This window comes from Eubalaena glacialis, chromosome 10 (assembly GCF_028564815.1).
Source record: "Eubalaena glacialis isolate mEubGla1 chromosome 10, mEubGla1.1.hap2.+ XY, whole genome shotgun sequence".
NCBI lineage: Eukaryota > Metazoa > Chordata > Mammalia > Artiodactyla > Balaenidae > Eubalaena > Eubalaena glacialis.
In genome coordinates this window covers 7,612,562-7,626,228 of record NC_083725.1, presented here as the reverse complement: position 1 = coordinate 7,626,228, position 13,667 = coordinate 7,612,562, and the positions used below count along the sequence as shown (strand labels likewise).

General features: G+C 61.7%; 1 protein-coding gene across 5 annotated transcripts in view; it reads left to right on the top strand.

Moving 5' to 3' along the window:
* Positions 1–568: 568 nt before the first annotated feature.
* The window catches only part of ST3GAL4 (ST3 beta-galactoside alpha-2,3-sialyltransferase 4), a 32,445-nt gene continuing 19,346 nt past the window's right edge, over positions 569–13,667 (top strand). For 2 of the 5 annotated variants that reach the window (XM_061203154.1, XM_061203153.1), the window contains exons 1-4: positions 569–736; positions 7,745–7,811; positions 8,988–9,057; positions 10,198–10,352. In XM_061203154.1, coding sequence (XP_061059137.1) covers positions 9,012–9,057; positions 10,198–10,352 — 201 coding nt within the window. In that variant the 5' untranslated portion in view covers positions 569–736; positions 7,745–7,811; positions 8,988–9,011. The remainder of the gene's footprint in view (positions 737–7,744; positions 7,812–8,987; positions 9,058–10,197; positions 10,353–13,667) is intronic. The other 3 variants (XM_061203157.1, XM_061203156.1, XM_061203158.1) reach the window with 2 other exon arrangements.

Here is a 13,667-nt window from a genome sequence, read left to right as displayed (position 1 = left end):
GAGGCTGCAGAAGGAGCAGTGTGGGGGTGGCAGGTCGAGACTAGGGCAGAGGGAGGGTCCAGGTCTCCGTCCAGGGCACCGGGCCACTGTGCATGGGGAGTGGAGGTGGCCCTCCCTCTTCTGTGCCTCACTTTCCCGAGCGAGGGAAGGACACGGTTCATCGCGTGGGAGAGCGGAGAACCCTTTGTTGGGTCTCATTGTTTCCAGGAGGGTGTGCAGAGGCTGCGTTGGGCATATCCATCCTGGTGCCACTCACAGGCTGCGCCCGCCAGAACTCTACCCTCACCCCACCAGCCTCCTCTCCCGCCCCTCCGCGCCTGCCCGGTCGGTCGACCCCTCCGCGCCCCTCGCTCCTGGCCCCGCCGCCCGCCCTCTCCGCCGGCCTCCGCGGCTCCCGGACCATCGCGAGCCGCCGGCATCGGCCCCGCCCGCAAGCAGGATCTCCCGAGTCCTTCCTCCTCCTCCACCCCGCCCTTCCTCCTCCTGCCCGCCGGCTCCCCAGTCGGCTGCCCGGCCGTGTGCGCAAGCGTGTCCGGCCCCTTCCCCGCCCCCCGCCTGGGCCCGGGCCCCCGCCTCCCAGCAGGCGGACTTACCCGCTCCCAGGCCGGCCCCGCGCCCGGGACAGGGACCGGGCCGAGCGGAGCCGCCGCGCCAGTGCCGCGCCTCCAGCCCGTGCGCCTAGCGGATCGGAGCTGCGCGCGGAACTGTCCTGCCTCGCCCCGCGCCACCCGCGAGGGTGAGTACGCGGCGGCCGGTCCCCGTGGGGCCCGCGAGGGAGGGTGGGGAGCGCCTCCGGGTCCCGGCTGCCCGGTTGCCCGGTTCCCCGCCCGGCGCCGCGGCCGGGGAGGTGATCGGGCCGGGCACGTGGGCGCCGCGCGGGGCCGGGTGGGGAGGCCACAGCCCTGGGATCCCTTGCCCTGGACCAGTTTTTCGCGGGAAGCCGATTCTTTCTGCTCCCTGGGAGTGAGCAAACGGGACGGTCCTCTTCTCTGGAAAGTTTCTAGCCCCCACCCCTGGGCATCCTCTGAGCCGACTTCTCCCCACAGCTGCCCCACCGAGTCCAGGAGATCCTGGGCTGGCTTGCCTGCAAGTGGCAGGCTCTGCTGTGTCCGGCTGTGTGCAGGAGACCCAAGGTCGCCAAGCAGAGCCCAAAGGTGGGGCTCTAGCGGCAGGCTGGCTGTGCCCAAGACACCAGTCCACGTTGCGGGGCTCTTTGGGCCTAGGCCACTGGGCCACAGAGCTGGCTGGTGGGCAGTGGGAAGGGATGGGGTTGGGGTGAAGGTGGAGTCCAGCTGGGGGCAGAATCGCTGGGCTCAGCCGTCTGTGCTGGGTGCCCCCCTGGGGCCCCTGCTGGCTGGGACCTCCCAGGCAGCCCAGAGCTGCCAACATGTCTGCCAGCACTGCCCCCTCCATTCCCAGTCCTGGGGGAGGCTCCTTCTGGGCATCGGAGGCCTGATCTACTGCTGCCCCTTCCTCCGTCTGTCCTGCAGACTGGGTCCTGAGTGCCGGGGTGGGAGGCTTCTGCCAGAGGACTGGGGCTACAGGCACCGTCCGGGTGCTCAGCTCTGCCCATGTGACCTCATGCCCACCCACAGGCTGGCACCCCCATGCGCTTCTCACAGAAGCCTGTGCTTTCCACCGCTGGGGGGAGGCACAGTGTGGAAGCCAAGTTCAGGCAGACTTATTCTTTGCGGAACCTTGGGAACGGGCCTGGTATACAGCTAGGGTGTCACCAGAGGCACAAACCAATACCGCTCTCTCCTGAGCTTTGCTGTGCTGCGGGGGGCAGGGAGGGGGGATCGTAAAGGCGCTGAGTACTGTGGAAGGTGTCTGCACAGAGGCGGAGGTATGTGAGTGTTTGCTATTAGCAGCGGTTCTCCCGCACCCTCCAAAGTTCTCCACACTCACCAAAGCTGCCCCATAATTCTAGAGAGGGTGCCTGGGAGGCACCAGCTGTTTGGGGCCTAGAAATGAACTTCTGGGGCTTTTTCTCTTTGCCGGGAGCTCCTCTGTGAATAACCCCTGCCCGAGCCGAGGCACCCCAGGTCCCTCTAGCCTGTTCCTGGCTCTGCTCGTGTCTCCCCTGCACGTGCTCTTCGTGCTTCATCCCTCAGCATCCATGTGCTGGGCGGGAGATCTTCGTCTGTTCCCTGGGCCTGGGTCTCCCTCCCAGCAGCTGAGGGGGAGCCAGGAGTCGGGCGCTTCCCCCCAGAGTCCAGGTGGTCAGGGGTTAGGAGGGGAGGGTAGACAGAAGGAGGAGTTAGGAGAGTAGCGTGGGAGCCTCTTGCCTGGACTGTGGGCTGAGAGGCATCTGTGGCTTGGGAGTGGACTGCTGTCATGGCCACAGGCCCCTTGCCCGTGAGTGGAGGCCCAGGCCAAGGAAGCCCTCGGCGTCTTCTGGGCCGTCTTCCCTTCCCTCCCTCACCCCTTCCCTACCCAGAGCAGTGACTCAGTCCCCACTCCTCAGAAACAGACTTCCTCGGCCCCTCCACCCTGCCAGCCCTCTTAGATCCCTGGGATCCAGTTTTCTGGAGAGAACCGAGAATCTGCTCCTTTCAGAATTATATAACAAATCCTGGAAAGAAGCCCCCCTTCACCAGCTGGAGCAGAGAGGCCAGACCCCCCTTCCTGTGCCCCAGCTTAACCTGTGGCCATCTGTGGTTTACCCCTACTGGCCTGGCATCTGCCCTGCACTGGGTGCCCGCCCAGGCCCTACCTGGGTACGTTCTCTGGGTGAATTCCTCCTCTCAGAGCGGCTCAAAGGTTTGCCCCCGCCGTCGTGGGGAAGGGGTCCCTCCACCTCAGAATGACACAAAGTGGTCCCAGCCCACGGTAGGGTGGGGACCTCCAGCCTCCTGAAAGGGACCCTTCAGATCAGTGTCCCAGAGGGTCCCAGAGCCTGAGAGCCAGACCTACAGATTGTGCCCAAGGCGTCCACCACAACCCAGCTGAGTTCCCAGGCCCTGGGGGTTGGGCCGTCAGTGCCAGGGAGCAGGGCAGTCAGGTGAGGGGACACCCAGAAAACATACAGGGCCTGCCCCTCCCTCCTGACTCCTCAGCTGCCCTGGGGTTACACATTTCCCTGCAGAAACGAGCTGGCTTCTCATGCTTCTCGACCTCAGGTCCTCCTTCCTTCTCGACTCTTGTCCTTGACCTGAAACCTTTGGTTTCCTTGAGGAAATGACTAGGGCAGGCACGTTTGGGTGTCTGTAGTCATTAATTCCCCCCTCTCGTTTGTCACCCCTTCCCAGAGGTGCTCAGCACTTCTACGCGAGTGTTCTGAGAGCCCCTGGAGGGGCTGCTGGCCACCCCTGGCCTCACGTTCACTCCTGACCTGTATCACATTCCGTGTGTGTGTGTGTGTGTGTGTGAATGTGAGTGTGAGTGACGCCCTTTATTCTACGGATAGAGGAAGTGGTCAAATGTAGCTACAAGCGCGAGCAGCTGTATGTGATGCGTGGGCGCCAGCCAGGTGCCACGGGCCTCTGACTGGTGCCCCTGAGGCTGGCAGGGGGTGAACTCTGCCGGGGGGTGCGCTGGGTTGATCGCTCTTCAGAGTGAGGAAGGCCATCCCAAGCTGCAGGTTCTCCTTTAATCTTGGCCCCTTGCCTGGGACCGGGAGACCTCCAGCCAGATGACTGCCTTATCTCTGCCACCCCACACCCCGCAAAGCCATCCTGCAGAGAGATGATGTGAACGCTCTAGAATCTGAAGCCCTGGCTTCTGCCCTGAGCCCAGCAGGGAGGAGGGTGCTGCTGGGGCCGGGGGGTGGCCGGGGGGGTGTCCACCTGGGCCTCGAGGGTGAGGAAGGCCTGGCTGTAGGATGGTCCCTTCTTCCTGCCTGCAGCTTCACTTCAAAGCCCCAGTGTGTCAGGGGCCCCAGGATCTTGCTTTCCTGTGCGGGGTGGACCATGGTTGCTAGAAAGGGGACACGGAGCAGTTTGCAGAGCGCCGGGCTCACGCACTGTTGTGCTGCGTGGGTCCAAACCCTGCTCCAGGGTGCACGTTCCAGGGCCTGCGGTGATGCTCCCGTGTCCATGGTCTGCCCTGTGTCCTCTGCCCGTGCAGCCTCTGCAAATACCTGTCCTTATAGTAAAAAGGGACTTAGCAAATAACAAAACTAGTTATGATTTATCTATAGAGCACTTATTAAAAGCCTGACCCAATAAACCTAAAAAAAAAAAAAAATGTGCTGTCCACTTATTTACATCACTTCACGTAAGCACGACCCTTTCATTAAGCCCATTTGTAAATGAAGCCATGGAGGCTCGGGAAGATTAAAACCATTTGGCCAAGGTCACACGACTCCTAAGCAGCTGAGCTGGGACTCCTAGCTAGGCCTGTTTCCAAAACCTGCACTTTTCAGCCCAGTTCTCTACTGCTCCCCAAGCTCACCTTCTCCTGCCCTGTGATCCATGAAGAGGGCCAGGCTCAGAGGTGTGAAAGGGTTTGCTCAAGGCCACCTGGTGTGGGTGACAAAGGAGGACACAGCCCTGCTGATTCACAGCCCAGGACTCTGTGCGGCCCTGAAGCCCACATCTGGCCCTGCTGGTCCTGGCTCCCCATCCCCTGCCTCTCTCAGCTGGGCAGGGCTGGGCTCTCCTTCCTCCCTCCCCGCTGCGGCCCCTCCCAGCCCCTGCCGGCCCCCACCTCTCCCGCTTTCCCTCCGGTAATTGCTTCCATCTGGCCTGCCCATCGGCTCCTATTCCTTGGAAATGCGGCTCCCCGGCTGCCGCCCACAAGGCTGTAAGGCCTCATCCGGCAACCACGGCGACACGTGGGGAAGGGGAGGGGTCCTCCGGGGGTCTGAGCGCGGGGACCCGGCCAAGGTGGCTGCTCCTGGCATCTGGCATCCGCAGATTCCTGCCAGGCCACAGTACTTTGCTCTGGGGCTCTCCTGGACCCTGGCCTGGCCTGGCTCAAGGCCAGAGAGGCTCCTCAAAGACCTGCTTCCCCTCTGCTCCTTAGAGGTCACTCAGGTCAGGAGGAGGGAGGCCTGGTTGGAAGGGATGGCAGGAGAGAAGTGGGGGCCAGCAGGGGCCCACCCTGGCAACCCACTGCTTGAAGGTCACGGGAGGGGAGCAAAGCAGGGGACGGGCGGTGGCAGAGACCGAGGGACCTGGGAACTCTGGGCAGGTGAGAAGGGAGACGGCTCATTTCCTTTGGTTCCGAGCAATTGACTCAGAACCAGCAGAACTCGAGATGAAGCTTCGTATTTTGTCGTGATAAAAACTAAAACTCGCCCATTTAGTGGTGTGTTCAGTGCTCTGTGGACTCCCTTGCCTAGGCTGGGCGGGGAGGGACCCAGGGCCCTCAGTGTGGCCATCTGGAGCTTTCAAGAGCAGCCCTCTGCCTGCGTAGGGGGCAAGTGCCCTGTGGCTGAAGATGTTCAAGCTTGGAGCCGTGACCTTGGCAGGGCCGGTCCAGAGGAGATACAGGCATTGGAGGGGCGTGTTTGTGGTGTGAAACGGGTTTGAAAACTTTCAAGGCATTTTCCTCCCTGACTTTTTAGGGTTTTCATGTAAGGTCCAGGAACCTGTCATCTCATTGCCATGTTCTTCATGCCTGGAATGATGTCTAACAAGTAATAAGTGCTCAGTAAATATTTGTTTGATGAACAAAGGGAGGATATAGATCGGATGTGACATTGTCTTCACTGTGTCCCTGCTTTGCTTCCCCCTTTTCTTGCGGCGAAGGGCGAAGAGTTTCCCTTTTGACAGCTGAGCTGTTTGGAGCCTGGCCTGGCAGCCTTTTCAGACACAGGAGAGGCAGGCAGGAGCCCTGGGGGTGGGCTGGGCAGGAGTCTGCCCACCGGGAGGGCATCCCCCCACTCCCCCGTGCCAGGGCCACCTGGTCACATTCCTGCCGCCATCCCCTCCTCAGCCCTGCCTTTGGGTCCTTGCACAGACTGGTCCTAACCTCCCCTCCTGCCCAATGTCAGCTCTCCCCTTTTCTGGGTCCACGAAAAGCGCCCCAGGGGTGGAACCCTCTGGGGTGTCATCTCAGGAGTGAGGACTCAAGAGGCGGGTTCGCCCCAATTCTTGCTTCACCCCAAACGACTCCACTCTTATTCCTTCTACATATTGGGTTTCCACATAAAATCTCATTTGAAAGTGGGAGAGAGGGTGTCTCGGCTTAAAACCCTTTTTATTCGAAAACCTCCGTTGGGCGCCAGTCGGACTGTTGTACTTCCCCAGCCGCGTGTCCTCAGCTCCCCACCTCTGCTCCCACTGTCCCCTGACGGTGGCTTGGGCGCCGCTGGCAGTCCCCTTCCTAGATTGCATCTGACTCGAGCCTGTTCTGAGGCTCCCCTGACGGCCCTGCACCCTTGTCACTTACCCCGCCCCCCTCCCACAGGTCCCAGCCTGTGACATCAGGGGACCCTACCACCCGTGAGCTCAGATGGGTGGGGGAGGGCAGGGCTGCACAGCCTTGGGCCCGACACGGAGCCTCGGTTTCTCCTCTTCTGAACCAGAATGTGTTTCAGATAATGTCTCAGCACCTGGGGCCTGGCTCTGTAAGTGCTGGCTGGTGGGCTATCTGTGATTCAGGGTGCGGCCCAGAGACTGCAGAGTGCCTTCCTTCGGGGCCAGGAAGCCAGGCAGGGGGCCTTTGTCTTCTCTGTCCGCTCCCAGCTGTGTGACCTCAGGCAGGTCTGGGACTTTGGTTCTCCATCAGCCCATCCGATAACTGGGCTGATGGCGTCTGCCGCAGCGCAGCTCACGGGATGGATCTCGGAGCACAGATGATAGACACTGGCAAGCTGGGGAGGCCTCAGAGGTCCCGGCTGATGTTAGACTGTCGGGCAGGACCCGTGACCGTCTGACTCCCCATCGTGTCCCCAGCACCCGGCACCGCACTGGCACATAGTAGCCTCTCGGTAACTCTTTCTTTTTGCAAAGGTGGGAGCTGAGACTCAGAAAAGTAACTTACTGTTCAAGGTGTCAGAGCGACTTTTCCCCCAGGCAGGGGCTGCCTCTCCTGTGCTCCATCCCACCCCTGTCTCTCCTTCCTCCAAGATCCTGGTTTGTCCTCTGGTTCCTAGGAGCCAGGATTGTTGAGGCTGAAGCCCCTGGGGCGTGGCTGACGGTGGCAGTGGGCGGGCTGGGGCCAGTGCTCCGGAAACGCCCCCTCCCTGTGCTGCTTCTCCTGGACCGGCCTGACCGGCTGAGAGGGTGTGGGAGCACCCTTGCAGGAGGTGTGGGCCCTTCTCTCCACACCGCCCCCTGCTCCTCTTGTCCCCTCTTTGGTCCTTTTCCTCTTTCTCCTCTTTGTCCGACCCCCCTGCCTTCCCTCCCTTCTCCTTCAGATTTCTCTCAGCTCCTCCCCCAGCCATCCCTCTTCCTTTGTGTCTGCCTCCTCTTCTTTCCCTTGCCCCTCTGCCCCCGCCCCACCCAGGCCTCAGCCTCCTCGCTGTCCTGCCTGATGTGGCAGCTGGACTTCGGGTGGGTGCCCTGCAGCCGTGGAGGTTCAGGAGCGCCTCCTCTTGTTGGCGGCCCCAGCATCTTCGAGCGGGACGCTCGTCCAGCAGTTGGGTTGGGTGAAGGGACAGGGCCTGCCCCAGGTGCGGATGCTCTGATCTTAAGCTCAGCTTCCTGGGCCCTCACCTCCCTTCTTGGACATCTGCCTGGGCGGGAAGGCAGGATCTCATCCCGGAGCCAGAGGGCCTCCAAAGAAGAGCTGGCTGGTGGAGCTTCTCTGGCCTCTGACCTCTGCCCTCTGCCCTCCACCCTCCTCTCTCCAGAGGTACCTGCTGGGATGGAGGAGGCTGATGAGAGCAGGGAGGAGGTTTCTGCTCAGATGCCTTCCAGGTGAGCACACACAGCGTGTGTGTGTGTGTGTGTGTGTGCGCGCGCACGTAAGAGTATGTACACGGGTTGTGTGGCAGAGAGAACACGGGCCTGCATCCACGTGTGGACAAGAATGGGGTCCACTGGTGTGGGTCTGGGCCCCCCTCCAGGCCTTCACTGTGCAGCCCTGCTCCTAGCCCAGAGCTCTCCTCTCCGGGCTTTGGGGCCCTGGCTCTGCACTGAGGCTTTCCTCTGTCTTGAGGGCCAGCTGCTCCCCTGTTGTGGTCCCACGCGGTGGTGACTGATCCCGGGCCACCCATTCAGCTGCCTGGGGGCCCTGGGGCCAGCGTGTTTTGCCCCCCACCTCCCCAAATGGAGGCGTGGGGGGGCTTCCTGCCCGGTGCCTCACCCCTGCCAAGGCGGAGGGAATGGGGAACAGCTGCGCTGGCCGATCCCGGCTCCGTATGGATTTGGTTTGACAACAAAGCTCCCTCTGTGTGTTCTCAGGCCCCTTACATAACCGGGGCGGGGGAGGCAGGCAGGAGGAGTTGGAGATGGGGACAAGGAGACACCAGGATGGGGCGGCTGGAAGGGGGACGGGGGCGGGGAGGAGCGGGGAGGGGAGTGAGAGAGAGACCGACCACTGAGAAGGAGGGAGGCTGGGCAGAGGGAGGAGGAAGAGCCTTTGGCTTGACCCCGCGCTCCTACTTCCTGCCTCCCAGGGCGGGAAGAAGCTGCGTTTCCAGGTCCTCTGGCCTTGTCCGGTGGGTGCCTTGTCTTCCTTTCTGGAGCCCCGCCTGTCAGCCCTGGACCTGCAGAGGGGCTGCTGGGCCTGAGTCCAGGAGTGAGGCCAGAGGAGGTTTGGGGCTGGGCCTGAGAGGCGTGCTCACCCCACCCTGTAACCGAGCACATTCCCTAAAGATGGGAATCGGTCTCCCTGGTGCCTTGGGCTTCTCGTCCCTCCTGCTAGCCCCGGACCTGGGCCGGGAGCCCCTCCAGCTACTCTCTTGATGGTGCTGCTGAGGGACGCTGACACTGTCGGGTGGCCCCAGGCCTCCCAGCTCCTCACGCAACCCCCATCTGGGGCCTCCCCAGCTCCGGCCCCCCGGCCACTTCGGAGGCCCTGTGGCCCTGTCCCCTGCACACCACCTCCCTCAATGATCAGACACTCTCTTCTCACTCTCACTCTCCCCGCAGCTGTCCAAATAGAGTGAGAAGAAAATGTTCTCTTTCTGGAACAGCGGGACTGCCAGGCCGGGAAGGCCAGGTGAGCTGGCCAGGCTTGGGTGTGTTCCTGGGGGCGGGAGGGGCCCTGTCCCAGGACCCTGATCCTGACAGCTTCTAGGCAGGAGGAAGGGCTCGCGGAAGAGGCCAAGAGGATGGATGGGGGCGCCTCTCGGGCCTCCCACCTTCAGACGGGGCCAGGGCCCCGCGGTGGCTCAGTCGCCTAGGCCTTCTCAGGGTCTCCTCTGTGCCTCAGTTTCTCTGAGTCTGCTTCTGGCACCAGGCTTCCTCAGAAGGAACCCCGGATGTGGTCTGGCCCTGAGGGTGGTACTCATGCGCGGGCCGCAGGGGACTGACAGCTCCTGCCCTTGCAGCCTGAGAACCAGGACGGCTCCCACAAGGGCAGAGAGGAGGAGCTGCTGGCAAAGCCCGGGGTTTTCCTGGGCATGAGTGGCAGAGAGCCCAGGGTTCTGGCTCGTGGCTTGACCCCCGGCACCGCCCTCCGTGAGATTTAGGGTGCCCGCCCAGGGGCACCCTCTAGGACCCTGGGCCAGCAGCTCTGGGGAGAGGCGGCGTGGGCACGGCCCAAACCTGCCGAGCAAGCCCGAGACTCTGGAATCCTCAGTCCCCAGGCCCTGACTGCCCCAGGCCTGCCCTCCTCCGCCTCCCCCAGGACTGGGTGCCTGGATGAGTCTGGAATTGCTAATGCCTCAGGGCTTGAGCCCAAAAGGGCTTGAACGGGGTGGGAGGTGGGCGGGGGAAGGCCTAGGGGTTTCCTGGATTTGTTAGCGGGAAGGTCAAGATCAGGTGCAGGTGCAGAGAGGCCGGGACAGGCCAGGAGGATGGTGAGTGAACGCTGCTGCTGGGGGGTGTGCCCTGACCCGGGGCAGCGGCCTCTGCCCCGTGCCTGACATTGGCCACAGGCTGCCCCAGGACCCTCCCCTGGCCCCGCGGACACGCTTACAAGGCCGAGTGTCCTCCCCCTCTGCTTTCCTGCAGCCCCCTGCTCCACAACCCGTCTTCCCGGGTACCTCTGGGCACAGCTGGGGTGGGGTTCCCTTCCTGGGAACTGGGCTTGGCCACCCCGAGCCAGGAGCCCAGGGCTCCCCTTTACTCAACTTTTGGAGATGAAGAGATCCCCGGAGGACTGGCTCAGCCACTCCTGGCTCCTCCCGAATCTCAGGCTCCCTGGCTGACAGCCCAAGGGACCTACAACCTGACAAACAAACTCCGCTGGAGCCGGAGCTGAAGTTGAAGGAACCCGGTGGGCAGTGCCCTTCTCGAAAGATGGGGGAAGACAGCGCCCTGGCAGAGGAGGCCCAGCAGGCCCCAGAAGCTGTACGTTGTGGCGGGAAGTGGGGCCAGCAGGGAGGAGGAGGAAGGAGGAGGGGGGCGGGGGGGGAGAGTGTGTGTGTGTGTGTGTGTGTGTGTATATGTGTGTGTGAGTGTGTGTGTAGGGGCCATGTTTATTCTGGGGTGTGCTCCTGTGTATGAACAGGGGCTCGTGTGTTTGTGCTCAGAGGTGTGTTTGTAGGTTTTCAACACGGAGGGTCTCAGTGGACCAGAGCGGAGTTGGCCCGGGAAGGGGCTCAGAGTGTCTTCTGGGTGCCTCCCGGCTCTGGGGTGTGGATGGCGCCGTGCGTGCTCAGATCTGCCTCCCTGTTTCCCCACAGGGGCTGCGTGAGCCCCTGGCAGGGTAGGCTCTGGGTCATCCCTGATGACCTGGCAGCCCTCCTGCCAGCAGTCCCACCTGCTCTGCCCCAGCCCTGCCCCAGAGGGACCACTGGTCAGACTGGAGGGTCTGCACCTTCCCCAGCAACACCTAGAATGCTAGCCGCCCCTCCCCTTCCCTCATTGGTAACCTTTACCTCCAGGAGAGTTGTATAAACAGCTGGTTTGTGGAAACATCTTACTGATATGAAACGATCTCAAAAGGGTCTCTCTTATCGGCTTCGCTGTTCCCAGGGGACAGGCTGATGCAGGAAATGGAGGTCTTGTTTTCATTCTCCGCAGTTTCATTTCTCCTCCAGAGACCCCACCCCGGAGGCCGTGCTGCCCCGCCGCACACCAGCATGCATAGCCCTCCCTTTTTGCCCTAATCCCACCCTCAGCAACTCTGACCCTGGTGGGCTCCTGATAGAAATTCAGGCGTGGACTGAACTTGGCCCTGTACCGTCCCTGCTGGGGGACTTTGGGAGTACCAGCTCTGGAGAGGGGACACCACTCTGCAAATGAGGCACTGCTCGAGTGGAGCGGGTGCTGCCCCTGGAGCTGCCGCGGGAGGGGACAGCTTGGCGCTGGCTGGAGGTCGGTGGCCACGCCCCGTGGGACTGGGCACTTTCTCTAGGAGGGGCTGTACCCAGAAAGGGAGAGCGGCTTGGCCACTGAGGACTCCAACGCCCCCTGAGCCTGGCCTGTACGTGGGATCCATGTTCAGTGCAGGCAGAGTCTGGGTGGCAGTCCCCCCGGTCCCCGGGCAGCTGCGTGTGTGCCATGAGTGCAGTGGACCCAGCGGCTGGGAGGAGAGGTGAGTGCAGTCGTGGTTGTGGTGTCAGGTGGGAGCTCTGGACCGCTCCCCATGCTGGGCTGGGGCAGACCTGGAGCGGAGAGGGGCTGCCACGCACTGGGGGAGGCCCAGACCAGGCGTCACCTTCAGCTTCCAGGGGTGCAGTGCTTGCTCTGGGCTCAGCCGGTACTAAGGCTGCGGGCTTTCAATCCTGGGATATGTTTTGAGGCTCCCACACCTCCCAGAACTTGTTCTTGCTACTCCCATTTCACAGATGGGAAATCTGAGGCCCAAGAGATGTAGGAGCTTTTCTAGATCCACCCCAGACAGCTCCCCCCAATTCATGGGTGCCAGAGAGTGTAGGGCTTCTGAGCAGTTCAGACTGCTTGAATTCTTTATTTCTGGAGACCCCGGGACCCTTAATGTATCTCTCTGTGCCTGTTTCCTCATCTGTAAATGAGAATGAAAGAGGACTACCACACAGAGTGTTTTAAAAATTAAATGAGGTTATGCACAAGAGCTGCCGAACAGCCCCAGGGATCTTTAAAAAATGAATCCAGAGCGTCACTCCTCTGTTCATACCCTACAGTGACTTCTCATGGAACCCTGAGTAACGTCCAGGCTCCAGGGTGGCCTGTGACGTCCTGTACCACCCGGCCAGCGGGTCTCCATGGCACTGCCACTGGCCCTTCCTCACTGTCTCCGGTCACTTTGGACTTGTTTCTGTTACTTACACCCCACAGGCCCCAGGGTCTTTGCTCTTCTCTCGGGCTGGAACCTCTGCTTCCCCTCCCCCACCCCCCTTTCCATGACCACCTCTCACTTAGGTCTGAGGTCAAGAGCCAGCCCCTCAGGGACCTGCCAACGCTCCATCCCAAGGTGCTGCCCCATCTCCCTCTGCTCCAATACCCTGTTCTGATGGCCTCACCATGTGTTTCTTCTTCTTCTTTTTTTTAATAAATTTACTTATTTTATTTATTTTTGGCTGCGTTGGGTCTTCGTTGCTGCGCACAGCCTTTCTCTAGTTGCGGCGAGTGGAGGCTACTCTTCGTTGCGGTGCACGGACTTACTGCGGTGGCTTTTCTTGTTGTGGAGCACGGACTCTAGGTGTGCGGGCTTCAGTAGTTGTGGCACGCGGGCTCAGTAGTTGTGGCTCGCGGGCTCTAGAGCGCAGGCTCAGTAGTTGTGGCGCACGGGCTTAGTTGCTCCGCGGCATGTGGGATCTTCCCGGACCAGGGCTCGAACCCATGTCCCCTGCATTGGCAGGCGGATTCTTAACCACTGCGCCACCAGGGAAGCCCTCACCGTGTGTTTCATGGCACCTTTTCTTATTCATCTATGCGGTTGTCAGGTGTCTCCCCCCGCCCCTCCGCCCGCTCCCCAGGTGTACACTCCAGGAGCGCAGGCCTGTTGCCTTGTTTCCTGCTGTGGTTCAGTGCCTGAGGCCGTGCCCTGGGTGCACTAGGCCCGCAGTCCCTGTCAGCTCCTGTTTCTTCTGGACTGCCCAGCCTCACCGTGTCCCTGGAGGCCTCAGGACCCCAAACCTGCCCTGGGACAGGGCTGTTCTTGCAGACAAGCCCTTCTGAGGAGCAGACAGGCGGGGCAGGGGGGTGTCCCCTTGGCTCTCCTTCCCCCACGCAGGATTCGTCTCAGGGTGACCTCACTTAGAACCTCACCCAGCTGCCCGAGGTTTATGAAGTGGGTACCGATGGGCCAAAGGTGGCAGGACTCCTTCCCTAGAAACCACTTCTGCTGGTAAAACAGGGTGTCTCTGTGCGTTCAGAGGAAATGACACATGGAAAGATAAATACGGATGGGATGACTGTACCAACGTTCCCATGGCTACCCCCCTCCCCTGGTCTGTGTACCCCAGCTCTTTTCACTGGGCTCTTTATAGCCTGGCAAGCGTGCTGGAGAAGGGTGAGATTGCTGTGCTGTAAATTACGTTGCTGCTAGCCTGTACAGAGCCTTTACGGAAAGCAGAATGAATGACCCCAGCGACTGGACACAGCCCTGCACCAGGGCGATGGTTTGACAAGCCAAGGGAGGGCTGGATTTCAGCCCTCACTCCCCACCCAGGCCTGGCCACGCACACCCAGTCTGCATAGCTGTGCCTGGTGGCCCTGCCCCTGCTGTGCCCTGTCTGC